Source organism: Stegodyphus dumicola, chromosome 1 (assembly GCF_044657685.1).
Source record: "Stegodyphus dumicola isolate Sdum_Otavi_A_Nest chromosome 1, ASM4465768v1".
Taxonomy (NCBI): Eukaryota; Metazoa; Arthropoda; class Arachnida; order Araneae; family Eresidae; genus Stegodyphus; species Stegodyphus dumicola.
In genome coordinates this window covers 294,538,568-294,552,358 of record NC_140768.1, presented here as the reverse complement: position 1 = coordinate 294,552,358, position 13,791 = coordinate 294,538,568, and the positions used below count along the sequence as shown (strand labels likewise).

General features: G+C 32.8%; 1 protein-coding gene across 2 annotated transcripts in view; it reads left to right on the top strand.

Moving 5' to 3' along the window:
• The first annotated feature begins 225 nt into the window (after positions 1 to 225).
• LOC146999593 (protein diaphanous-like) overlaps positions 226 to 13,791 on the top strand; it is an 89,588-nt gene continuing 76,022 nt past the window's right edge. For both annotated transcript variants that reach the window (XM_085808679.1, XM_085808684.1), the window contains exons 1-2: positions 226 to 663; positions 4,619 to 4,657. In XM_085808679.1, coding sequence (XP_085664805.1) covers positions 4,625 to 4,657 — 33 coding nt within the window. In that variant the 5' untranslated portion in view covers positions 226 to 663; positions 4,619 to 4,624. The remainder of the gene's footprint in view (positions 664 to 4,618; positions 4,658 to 13,791) is intronic.

The following is a 13,791-nucleotide window of genomic DNA, read 5'->3' as shown; positions in this document are numbered from 1 at the left end:
AAGCTCGAGAACTCGTTGATGAGATACACTGACAACCGTTCATAGATTATTCCAAAATTTTTCTGTCAGCTTAATCTATGTCAACATAACAATAGTAAAATCACAAAAGGAAATTTTGGTAATATTACGTCAGGACTCCCCACCCCCTTTTCCAGTAAGAAAAAATATTCGTAAAATATCTTTTTATGGAAATGATTCATGCTTTGCTACGTGAATGAAATCTGGCAACAAGTTTAAACACGGAAACAAGATTCGTGTGTGGTATTTACATACTTTTCTTATAACTGGCGCACTGTATAAACTTTTTTTTAACACTAAAGTTGCCGTTATGATAACATTATTGTACATCTTTTGATATGGTTCATTTCCACTGATTCTGTATTAAAATTTGAATTATGTACTCAATCGCCGCACCTGATACGCCCAAGTTAATATTTTGTTACTCGTCCAGCTTCTTGCTGTTGCCGAAAGGTGATTTGGGGTGCATACATTTTAACAATATCTGATGACTAATTTATGCTTTGAAGGACATACTGATAAAGTACTTGTTTTAAATACATTTATGCATAGCATATGAAGAGAAAACTTGAAGCATAGTTTTGAAAAGAATAGTGTTTTGTACTGTGACAGCTGAAAATTTAATATTGTTATATACATAACCAAGTAAGTATTGCTTTCAAAATTTTTTTTTATCAAATCTGAGCATGAGTGATAATGTACCAGAGTTAAATCAGGCATTTTATGCTCATATTAATTGTATAATGGTGCAAAAATTATTTTTAATACAGTGTCACTAGTATTTTTGAGTTCTTGCAATCTTATTGAATTAGCAATGCACTTTTGAAAGAAACGACTATAAGTTTTACATAGCTGTTCAAGTTAACTTATGTTTCCAATATAATAATGTATAGTATATAATATATATATATATATATATATATATATATAGGGTTTAATTTCCATTGAAATAGAAAATCTGTTATTAAAACAAGATTCTGCATGAATTATGAAGGTTTGAAATTAAAAATTATAGCTGATCAAATATCGCACCTAGATTTGAAAATCTTAGGTACCATATTTTATCATTAGTATCAATTCTATATGTGATCATAATGTAAAAAGTTAAGTTATGCTGTTTGATTCCAGCTTTATGATCTAATATATGATCATTATTTTGATATATACTATCTTAATCTTTGATCACCATCTTGATATTTTGTAGGTGTTTTATTTAGTGCCAAAGGGGATTCCTTCGCATGCTTTATTATGAAAAAATGAGCTGTGCATACATGATGTATTAAGTATATGCTAAGACAAGATGCTATTCTCAGAAACTACTCTTTCTCCTATTTTTCATATATATGTATATAAATAAATAAAAACACTACTCTTCCGGAGGTTTGGATTTTGTATTTTGTCAAGTTTTTTGGATATCACGAGAATAATTATATGAATGTAATACATTTAACTTCGTATTAAGTAGAATAATACCAGGGACGAGTCCATGGTTAATGCAGAATTGTGATTAATCCTGGAACATTGAAAGTACTAAAGTTTTATTTTATTTTTTTTTAATGGCGGGCTCTAGTTTTTTGTAGGCATTGGCCACTACTAAGGCCAGAAGTTGTGGCCAGTGTACTATGGAGGCATCTAATAGGTGTGCCTCTGTTGCCTCTATGAACAAATGGACAAATTATATCCATGCTTTCTCCGATATTCGAACCTGGACCCTTCGGTACAGCAGTCTGAGTCACTAACCACTTTCCTCTCTGGTCAGCTAGGAAAGTACTAAAGTAGTTCATTAAAAATAACTCCAAAATGTATCTGCTATTACCTCTGTTTTTTCATACATATTTTCCTTTTCTTTCACATTTTTCATGGATAGTTTTCTTTAACTGTGTTGGTTTTTTATGGTAATTTTCCATCACTTCGTCAGTAAGTAAATTTAATTTTCTTTTTAGACAGGGCTTGGTTAATCAGGATTTGACGTAATAAATTATTATGGGGTCTAAAATACTGCATTTACTGCCTCTTTAATTAAAATTTGCAATAAAGTATTGGGAAAAAAAATTCCTTTACCCAGGATTTCTGCCATCTAATTAAATTTTACATTACTATTTATGTTTGATGTTAAGTTGCAGTCTTCTAAGCAAGTTAAAAAAATATCAGTACTTTTCCGTTTCGCCAGCGCAAATATCGCCAAGCAGACTTTATTGGCAACAACATACAGTATACGCATAAAAAATATTAAAAAAATGTTAGTTCTAAGAATTCTTTTTTTGAAGGCATAAACATTTTAATATCGCTTAAAATTTTATAAAAAGCCAATAAATAAAGACAATTTGTAAAAAGACATTAATTTAAGAATTTACTATACTTTCATGGTTCAACATCCTGATTCGCCGGTTCATATCATGTGACCCCAGCGCACATCTCACGTGAACTACTCTACAAAAATCTAATGCTCTCAGTAATTATCTACATTAATTTCAAGTTAAATCTTAGTTTGGAACACAAGTTTAAATGCGAGAAATATTTCAATTTGTACTCAGAAATTATGTAAAACTGCAGTGCTTTACTTCGCTAATGTATTCTCGTTAGAATTGATGAATTTAATTCTTGACTTTACCTTTTCTATATTTTCAGCTTCGGATAAGCGCTGTAATTGCATCATAATTGACTTAATTACCGAAAATGGCCTTAGACATAAAACTGAACTATCTGATAAAAATTCTATGTAATTATATGCCAGTATTGAAAGAAACAATCAATCGGATAAGAAAAAGCTGCGACTTGTTTTGAAAATGAGACGGAAAAGGTTACCAGCGAGAATATTCCATTTGGCATCGGTTGTACCATTATTGGCGACTTTAACGCTTGCGCCGGCAAAACAGAAAAGTACCAAAATATCTCCAATGCCATGCATCATCTCATTTGCACTTGAATAACGTTAAAATTCATTGGAGAAGATCCATCAGAAACTCCAGTCTAAATGGAGCTATTAACAGATAATTAATGTGCATAAATTAAATTAAAAATAAATATTCATAGTTACACAGTAAGACAAAAATTTCAAAGCTTTTTGTAATTCTTTGAAAATTCTCTAACAATAGCATATTTTGGGAATTACTAATATACGAGGGTTGGAACTTTAATAGTGGCAACTATTTATTTACAAGGAATACAAAAGTGATTCATGTCACCATGTTTTACAGTCCTTCAATATAGTCGCCAGCATTGTGTACAACCCGTTTCCAATGATGTGGAAGTCGCAGAATACCTGTAGCAGCGCCTGTTTTGTAGATAGTTTGAATGGACCGGTCTACTGCTGCAAGAATCTCGGGAACAGTTTGGAAGCGAGTGCCAGGAAGTGGTTCCTTCATCTTAGGAATTAAGTCATAGTCACAAGGGCTTAGATCTGGGAAGTATGGTGGATGGTAAAGAACTTCCCAGCCCCATCGCTTGAACAAATCAGTCACCGCTTGCGCTGCATGTGGCCGAGCATTGTCATGCAAAATGAGAGGAGTGTTCTGCAGAAAGTGTCGCCGTTTTTTTCTCAAAGCTGGTCGGAGATTGTGCTCATAAAATGAGCAGTAATACTGCGCAGTGACGGTCTGCTGTGGTTGAACGGTATGCGTTAGGATGACACCATCACAGTCGTACATGAGAATCACCATAACTTTCACATTGCTGGGGTTCTCACGAAATTTTGAACGTTGTGGTGACCTGTGATGACGCCATTCGTTTGATTGGCGTTTCAGTTCTGGCTGGTACGATCGGGCCCAAGTCTCATCCAGCATAATGATATGGCGTAAAAAATCATCTCCTTCGTGCTCATAGTGCTCCAGGTGGGTTCGGGCAGCATCGCATCGTAGCCATTTCTGCATTTCCATCAATTGATGTGGAACCCATCGTGAAGCAATTTTTCTCATGGACAGGCATTCCTTCAGAATGTGCAGCACAGTCGTATGCGTTAATCCTGATTATCCGGCCAGCTGACGAATCGTTTGGCGGGGATCACTGTCCATTAGTGCGGCAACAGTGTCGTCCGAGTGTCTGCATCGCTGACACTCGGACGACCTGGCCGCAGCATGTCTGCCACGTTTTGGCGTCCTTCATTGAATGCTTTCACCCATCTTGCTACAGTTCTGTAAGGCAATGCAGATTCCTTGCAAGCCTCTTGAAGCCCTTGATGACACTGTCGTGCTGTATGACCTCTGGCACATTCAATTTTTATTCAACATCGTTGTTCTGGTTTTGAAAACATCCTGACAACACTTACTTTAGACCGCGAGCTAATACAAGGATCCGTTCTTCCTGTCACTCCGCATGCGCGTGACGTAGGCAGGACGAGTCTTTTTGCTGAGAGGTAAGGTAGGTATGTAGTTGATGTGTAGTATACGCGATATTCTTTGGTTTTGTTGCATAGCATTTTTTCAGCTGTGTTGCCACTATTAAAGTTCCAACCCTTGTATGTACATCGACATAAGCTAAAGAAAAGCAAATAATACATAGTTTTCACTATTTCAATTTACCTAATAATATATTTTTTATTTGTTTAATTTTAACTGGCTGCTGATTTCATAGATTTAATCTGAATTTTTTCTTCTTCTTCCAGGCAAACATGTCAGCAAAGGACAAGAGAAGTGGGAATTTGGTAAACCTATGCATTTTATTTTGTATATTTGTGTGAAAGTAGAATATAATACAAAGTAGTTGTATATAGAATTTATTATATGATCTTCATTGCATATTTTTATTGTTTTGTCTTCTGTGTTCATTTGTCGCTTTCACATATATCTTTGTTCGGTGCGTTATTTTATCTTAATCATGTTAAGTTATTAAGATTTATTATTATTAGTTGAATTATTACATTGTGTAAAACATGCCAGGCCTAACTGCTCAGTGTAATGAATTAATTACTTATCCACTACAAAAAGAGAAACTTTCTATAGTTGAATTCAAGATATGACCTTATGTTTAAACATATCAGAATGCTAATTTAGTTTAAAATAACATACTGAACAAAGATTAATTTAGAAATCAAACAACAAAAATATAATGCCGATTTTTGTTGTTTGACTTTTAAATTAATACAGTAACGTGGTTTATTTGGTATTGTGATGCTATGTGGTTCATAAGAGATTAAATACAAATACATATGATGAGAGGTTGATAAAATTTATTTTATCAAAAGAAACACTTCTGAAAGTTCTGAAATTGTTTGCAGAAATACTCATACAGGTGTATAGCAGTTCCCTTTAATATTATCTTTATTGTTGCAAAGTTTAGTTTCTGTAGATTGCCAACAAGAAAGAATGAAACAGAAATGAGTTCCCCTTGATATTGTAACTCTAATGTCATCTTTTATTATTGTGAATTTAGGAAAGTCTCGAAACCTCTTCCTAAAAAAGTAAATATTATCTTGAGTTATAGATTACCTAAAACCATTCACGAATTGCGTACTTTTCTTAGTCTAATTAAATTCTATAGGTGATGTATCAAGGATGCTGCCAAAAATCAGTCAATCCTCCATGAGTATTTAAAAGGTGGGAAGAAAAAAAGATAAAAGCAAAATACCATGGACCGAGGAAGCAAAAGAAAAATTTGACCAATGCAAAAAAAAAAAAAAAAAAAAAGATCTGGCAAATGCTGCATTGTTTTCCTAATCCTGACTCATCATTAGCTCTGTTCAATGATGCTTCGAACTATGCAGTTGGATCTGAACTGCAACAGTGGGAAGAAGGCAATTGGAAACCCATAGCTTTCTTTCCCAAAAAGTTAACTGTCCTCAAAAAGGATATAGCACTTATGATAGGAACTCTTAGGAGTATACCTCTTGATCAAACAATTCAGCCACATTCTAGAAGGAGGCAGTTAATTTACACTGACCATAAAACATTGATGTTGGCTTTTCATAAAAAAAAAAAAAAAAAAAGACAGAGAAGGCCTTATTTAGACAGGTTCGTCATTAACAATATATCTCGGAGTTTTCAACAGATATATATCACATTGGCAGAAAAGAAAAAGATTATGATAAAATTGCGGATGCACAAATCAATAATAAAGATCTCAACGAGCTATGCTCAAAACTATCTTTACATTTTAAGTCGTATCCTTTGGACACTGGTAAACTACTTTGGTGTGGTATTTCAATAGCAAAAATTTGTCCATTTATACCTCAAGATTTTTGGAAGCACATACTTGCAAAATTTCACAGCTTAGCTCACCTTGGTGTGAAGTCTACATTTAAACAAATACTTCCAGATTTATTTAGCTAAACATTTGAAAGGATATAACCCAGTAGGCAAAACTTGTATCCATTGTAAAAAAAAAAAAAAAAAAAAAAAAAAAAAAAAATTTCCACACATATGTGTGCACAAATTGCCACTTTTAAAGGAGTAGGTGATAGATTCAGTATTAGTCCCATTGATATTATAACCCTGTTTCCTACTTGTGAAGGGAAAACACAATGCCTAAAATGCATTGATTGATTCACATGTTAGAAGTTATTCCTGAGCAAATGAATGATGAAACAGTAGCTCGAGAATTTATCACTGGATTTCAGTCTTTGGAATGCCATACCGTGTAATCACTGATCAAGGTAATAAGTTTCGATCTGAACTTTTCAAAACATTGGTGTTATTTGGAGATTTAAAGTATGCACAACAATGGCATATCATCCCCAATGTAATGGAAAAATTGAAAAGATCCACCGAACTTTAAAGGCTGCAATCAGAGCACACAATTCTATTGTCAACAGCTGTGTTAGTGTTAAGATTGGCTCTGCGTGGTGATACAAATTACACCATTGCACAGATGTTTTATGGAAAATGTATCAGGTTACCTGGAGAATTTTTCAACAAACCACAAGATATCTTGTATACCAAGATGTTTGCTAAAGAACTACAGAAACAAGTGGAAGTGTTAAAAGAAACTCGCCGAAATCCTTCTCAAAGTTTTTGTCCATAACGACTTGTATCATGTTTTCATACGCATTGATAGAATTTGAAAACCATTAAAATCTCTTGATGATGGACTCTTTCCAGTTGTTAAGAGATACGACAAGTATTTTATTGTGATCATCAAACGCAGAGATGTCAATATATCTATAGACAGATTAAAACCAGCGTTTCTACTCTTATATGCGCCCTAAGATCACCAAATGTGGCGATATGTGTTCTGTGCTGGTTTTTGGCATGATTATGTGTTGTATGGCAACCCTTTAGATGTTGAATACACTTTTGCTGGAATGTTTTAATTCCTTGTTCGTGCGTGTTTTGGAATGGCCTATGTTGCAATGAGAGACGGGGTTGCAGGAGGGTCTGGAAGATTATTTGTAGTGGCTGTGCATGATAGAAGTAAGGAAATGCTGATGCAGTGTATTAAAGAGTGGATTGAGCCTTGTACAACTATTTTTTTGCATGGCTGGAAATCTTACAAGGATTTAGGAAAAGAAGGTTTTCAACATTTATTTGTGAACCAAAGTATGAATTTTCTGGATATAGTGTCCGGCTGTCATGTAAGTACGATAGTGATTACATGGTGGCATGAAATTAGTATTTCTGCTGTTCGAAAAAGAATTAATTCATGGTAAGTGCATTTTATTTCATTCTTGTTCTTATTTTGTAGAATGTTACGTTCATTGTTTTTTTAGTATGAATTTCTGTCATTATTGTTTTTTTTAATTGTTTGAAATTTATTTTAATTATTTTAATTAATTTTGTTGATTAATGCATAGTGCCTAGATTCTGCAATTAGTAGATATTTATTAATGTTGAAACAGAATGCTGTGTACTTGGTATTCTTTGAAATTAATTTTGTTATGTTAATTTATTAAAGCGAGGTGTGCGTAGTTTGTAGATTGTTTTGCTGCCTACATTGTGCAATTCCTAGATTTTTTTTGGCACAGCTTTAGTATAGCCCACCTGGAATTTTAAACAAAAAAAAAATATCACCAAGAGCGGCGATAAATGATATGATCTGGTAACCCAACGCAATGTAAACAAGAGGATGGAATTACGGTTACAGCTAATTTAGTAGTCAGTTACATTTATTCAATTTCAATACAAATTACCGACATATCCGTTTACTCAAAGTTTAATGCACGTGCCTTGTATTCTTACTTTTCCGGTATAGATTTCTCTTAAAATTTGTCTCACGCTGCGTTGCAGGAGGAAATACAGCATTTTAAATTAGAATTCTACTAAAATTAATATCTAAATACACAATTCGTAACACTGTTATTGACGATTGTTTAACGCTCAGATACCGTGAATACTATTTTGTATATATATTTTTGGCTACTTGAGGTGATATTTTTGCGTTTAGTTATTGCTTGCTCTAAAACTGCTGTTAGTGATGTTGTAATTAAATATCAGGAGATTATAAAGGAAAATTTAAGGTGGGAGTTTTCAAACAAGCGTAAAATTTTGGAAACAGATATTTTATGTATGAATTAACAATAGAGTATGAACGTTTTAGAGGATTTTTGATGGATTATCGATTATTGAAGGATAACGTTTTCTGTGAAAAATTTAAGATACCATGCTGGTTAGTTAGTCAGAAAAGTCATCGAATGGTAGTATTTGCAAGAAATGTACGGCTGAGAAATCAATTAGGCTAGGATCTTGATTCGCCTGTAGTAAACTCAATTTTTCTAGAAACTTTTTTTTTTTTTTTTTTCCAACGCGAATTAATGGAGTTGCTTATGCGCGAATTTCTGCAATTCTCCGATTTCTTTTAAGTGAAAGCAGATTTTTAGTATATGAGCAATGCAGAGTCTATTCAATTTCTGATTTTTAAGTAAAAAGAGATCGCTATATACATGGGCAAAGCCAATGCAGCGCGCAATGCCGAGGTTGTGCGCGGTACCTAGTTTGTGCAATCCTAGGATGTTTTTTTAAGTGAAAATAGATCGATGTGTACATGGGCAAAGCCGATGTAGTGCGCGGTGCCTAGTTTGTGCAATTATAGGATTTTTTTTAAGTGAAAATAGATCGATGTGTACATGGGCAGAGCCAATGTAGTGCGCACTGCCGAGGTTGTGCAATTCTCTGATATTTTTAAGGTGGAAATAGATGGATGTGTACATGGACACCGAGCTTTGATGTTTTTCGGGCGAATTTCGTTGTGTACAAAGGAAAACGAGATAATGTGTGATGACGAGCTGTAATGTAATGTATTTTATATGCAATGTTTAACATATCGTTTGTGTATTTTAAATTTGTATTGTTGTTTTAATTGTGAATTATATTTAAGACATCATTTTTCATTTAAATTGTATTTTAATGTTTTGGTTTTGATATGTTTATAATGCTTTCCGACTTACGATATATATCGATAGCCCGACGATCTACTCAACAGTAGCAAAACTGTAAACTTTGACCCTATAAGTAACTTTTACCTCATTATTATAATACGTAGTGTTTGCAAACGTAATCGCACTTGATAATATGAGTTCTTTGATAATACAGTGTCTCACAAAAGTGATGGGACACTTGTGCTTTACAAAAGGAAACTGTAATAAAATAAATTAAAAAAACATGTAAAAATTTTTTGTGGGTGTGTTTCATACTTAAATTTAGTAACAATTATTACATCACATACATTTTCTCAAAATATTAATTTAATAAAAATACAATTGTTTAGAACGGAGCAAAAAATGTTTCACATAAGTGATGGGATACCATTAGATACTACTACGTACTATGCAACAAAAATCGTCTGAAGTAAGCAATAAAAATATTTTTTGGGGTTTTTATTTTTACTCAAAGCAATTGGCAATAATTTATCGCAATCGTCTGCAGTATTTCTCTCCAGTTTGTTTTGGAATATTTGTGTTTTTTATCTCTGTGCAGCCATGAATGCTAAACGAAAAGAAACTTTCCCTGAAATTCGAAAATTAATTATTAAGTTGCATATTGAACGTGGAAATTCTATTAGAGAAACTGCTAAAACCGTTAACCTGAGTCATTCAACAGCTTTTAATATCATTAAACGATATAAAAAGAATCATATGATTCAGGATAAAGAAGACCTGGCCGACCATCAAAGCTATCCAATGGACTAAAGAGAATTATCGTTCGAAATATTAAAAAAAATCCAAGAATGAGTGCTCCCAAAGTTGCTGCTGATTTACAAGCATTATATGGAGTAATTGTTAATCCTGAGACTATTAGAAGAGTAATTCGATTTGCTGGATATCACGGTAGAGCAGCCAGGAAAACATTCTTCGTGAGTGAAAAGAATAGAAACCTCAGACTGGCTTTCGCAAAATCCAACATAAATGAGAATTCTGATTACTGGAATGAAGTTATATTTGCTGATGAGAGTAAATTTAATATATTTGATTCTGACGGTAAAATCTTGGTGTGGAGAAAACCCAGGAAAGAATTTCGCAAACACACCATTTCTTCAAAACAACAATTAAAATCGGTGCTTCAAGAAGAATGGGGTAAAATCACTCCAGAAATCGCAAAAAAGTTAGTCGAATCCATCCCAAGAAGATTTAATCATGTTTTAAAAGTAAAAGGAAATCTAACAAAATATTAAAACCTTTTATAAAGTAAAATTTTTGGATAAATATTTGATGGAAAAGTAAGTGTCCCATCACTTATGTGAGCCATTTTTTGCTCCGTTCTAAACAATTGTATTTTTATTAAATTGATATTTCTAAACAATTGTATTTTTATTAAATTGACCTCGGCATTGCGCACTGCATTGGCTTTTGTAAAGCACAAGTGTCCCATCACTATTGTGAGACACTGTATGTGTGTGTGTATGTTAAGCATTGCTTAGTGTTCCTAATTTGTAGTATTTATTTCCTTATAATATTTTCTTTCATTGCGAGAAATTAAATTTTTTATTTATTTATGTGTAGAATTCTAGTATGCCTGCCTACAAAGAATATAATGTGATTTAGAAATTTAAGAACCTGTTTTACTTAATGTGAAGTTAAAAATTTTTAGAAAATAATGAAATTTGTCTACTTACTGGTACATAAGGGATTATACTGGTATATAAGGGATTATGTTGTTACGTAGCAAAACGTTAATTTGTAAATATGATAAAATTGATATGTTCCAGAGTATTAATTAAAAAAAACTTTTTTTTATTTGTATAAATGCTAAAGCTTAAAAATCTTTGAAAATATGGAAGCTGTGTGAAATACAAGTATGAGAGACTGCGACGTTCTTTATCGTTGTAATAACTGGTAGAATTCGCTTACTGTATCATGATAATTTTAAATATAAACAATTTATTATACTTATTTTCAGTTACGCCTAAGCTCAGAAATGTAAATTTAAAGAATTTGATGTTAATTTACAATAATAAACAATTCATTATTTTTTTAAAAGAGAAAATACAAATTACGCGTAGCATGGAGAATACATTGTGACGTCACACCAAATTATTTATTAAAGGTGAAATAGCTAAAGGTTTCCGGTATTGTTTTTAAAATTACATCCTTTTAACCTTAATCATTTTTATAAATCATTTCTTAATATTTCTTTCTCTTAAAACCGTGTATAATAGTCATAAACTTATTTCTATTATCCACGATTTCTGGTGAAATCAAGATGGCCACCATTTTTTTAAACACGGAGTTTCGTCGAAAATCTGGATGGCAACCATTTTTCAAAACAACGTAGTTCATGTGCTTTGGCGCCAAACCAAATTCGCCAAACTTTGAAGGTGGGCTATACTAAAGCTGTTCCTTTTTTTTAAGTTAAAATATATCGCTGTGTACATGGATTCGTGTCAAATATTTTTGGTAAGAAACTTTACGTTTTTGTTATCTAAATTTTTTGTTTTTGTTTTAGATTTTTAGCTTAAATTGTGTGTTCAAAAGATTGTTTTTTTCATGTGCGAAAACCGTGTTTTTGGGGACATTTTAGGCTTAAAGTTCAAAATGTAGACAAAAAATTTAGATAGTAATATGGCACCGTGGTTGGCGAGAAATTTGGCGTCTTGAGGGTGCATATAAGAGTAGTTCCAAACCAGCATATTTGCTGTTAACTGAGGTGAACACTCCACATCATAAGCAATCAGATAGTGCACAAACATTGGCCAATGAAAATCTAACTGCTCATCAGCAACCTGAAAAACAAGAATCAGATTTGCTGGACAGTCATAAGAAAGCTACATGCTCTGGTAAACATGTGAGGTTTCCAGCGCATTATAAAGATTAATTACATGCTATTCATTATTGTCATTTCATATATTTTTTATATTTATATACATATATCTCCTTTTCAGATTAATATACATTGCATATACACTGAAATGTTTGCTATTGTTGAAAGTTTTAGAGTGCATCGTAACTATATTGTTACTGATGAAGGAGTGATGTAGCAGCTCCCTCTTCATTTATATTTGTTGTTACGAAGTTTAGTTTCTGTAGATTGGCAACAAGAAAGAAGGGAAACAAAAAAATGAGTTCGCTTTGATATTATAACTCTAACATCTTGTATTATTATGAATTAAATTATGCTTAATTCATTCTAGAATTATCATTTAAGTTATTAAATGATTATGTGTATTGACTCAGCGTAGCATCCAGAATAAGTGTTCACAGTATCACACAGTACGATCAGTAGTTATACTTCAGACTGCTAAGAACGTTAAAATGCAGCGCAAGCAAATCGCATCTAAAAGGTCAAGCTTTCAATACTCAGAAATCGCTTTGAACTAACAGCACAACAGCAGCTGAGGGAAGATTCTCTTTCTGGCTTTATACAGCCAAAAGTCGTTAATTCGGACACCCATAATTCGGAATGATCTATAATCCGGACCTCAAAACTAAAAACTTTCTGCGCATGCGCCGCGTTGACACTTGCGCATAGGCGTTTACATGTGCGCGTAAGACCTTTTACGACTGCGCATATGAGTGTGCGCAAGTGCAGAATACGTTTTCGCGTGCACGTTTTATGTATAATGGACGTATAAGCTAAAATTATCTAATTATCTATTTCAGTTAATGTTGATGATTGTGTTGTTCCTTAATTTTCGAATTGGATCCGGCTTATTATTTTTTGCAGACTGTAAGAGCAATTTTATAAAAGTAAGCTTAAACTTTCGATTATATCAAATAGAATTTCCGATATATATTTGTTAATATGTAAAGGACCTAAAGCGAAAGTATGTTTTGAAATCCGAAATCTGTTTATCAATTTCAGGCTGCTCGGCGGGGGCGTTATGAATTGGAAGTTGATCTGTCAGCACTATCCTTATCTTCAGCCCAGATGTTTTTATTTTATTTGGCATATAATTAAAGATCAGATGTTTTTATTTTATTTGGCTTATAATTCCTTACCAAATGTAGTATTTCATCTCGATATGCTCCGTCTTTGATATGATTTAAAACAAGTTCCTCATCATTATAATTCGCTTCGGATAGCGAAGAAAAGTGACAGAGGTTATTGAAAACGAAAATATTTCGATTGACAAATTAGTCCGTGTTCTTGACACAGCAATTATAGAACTTGAACAGCGGAACTTTGTAACTGAACAAGAAATTATGTCTGTTTAATAGAATTAAAGAGAAAGTATTATCACATGAAACGAAACAAAACTTAAACAACTTACATTGAAAGAAATGTTTATTTAAGTAAACAAATAAAAATTAAGCTTTTTCTTTTTGCAAATTTTGATACCCTTTAGATCATAATTGTTCTTTATTTCATAAATTACGGTTTCATATTTTTAATTTTAGAATTTCTGCATGCCATCTTACGAGATTTAAACTGATGATCTATAATCCGGAAAAATCGATAATCTGGAATCGAC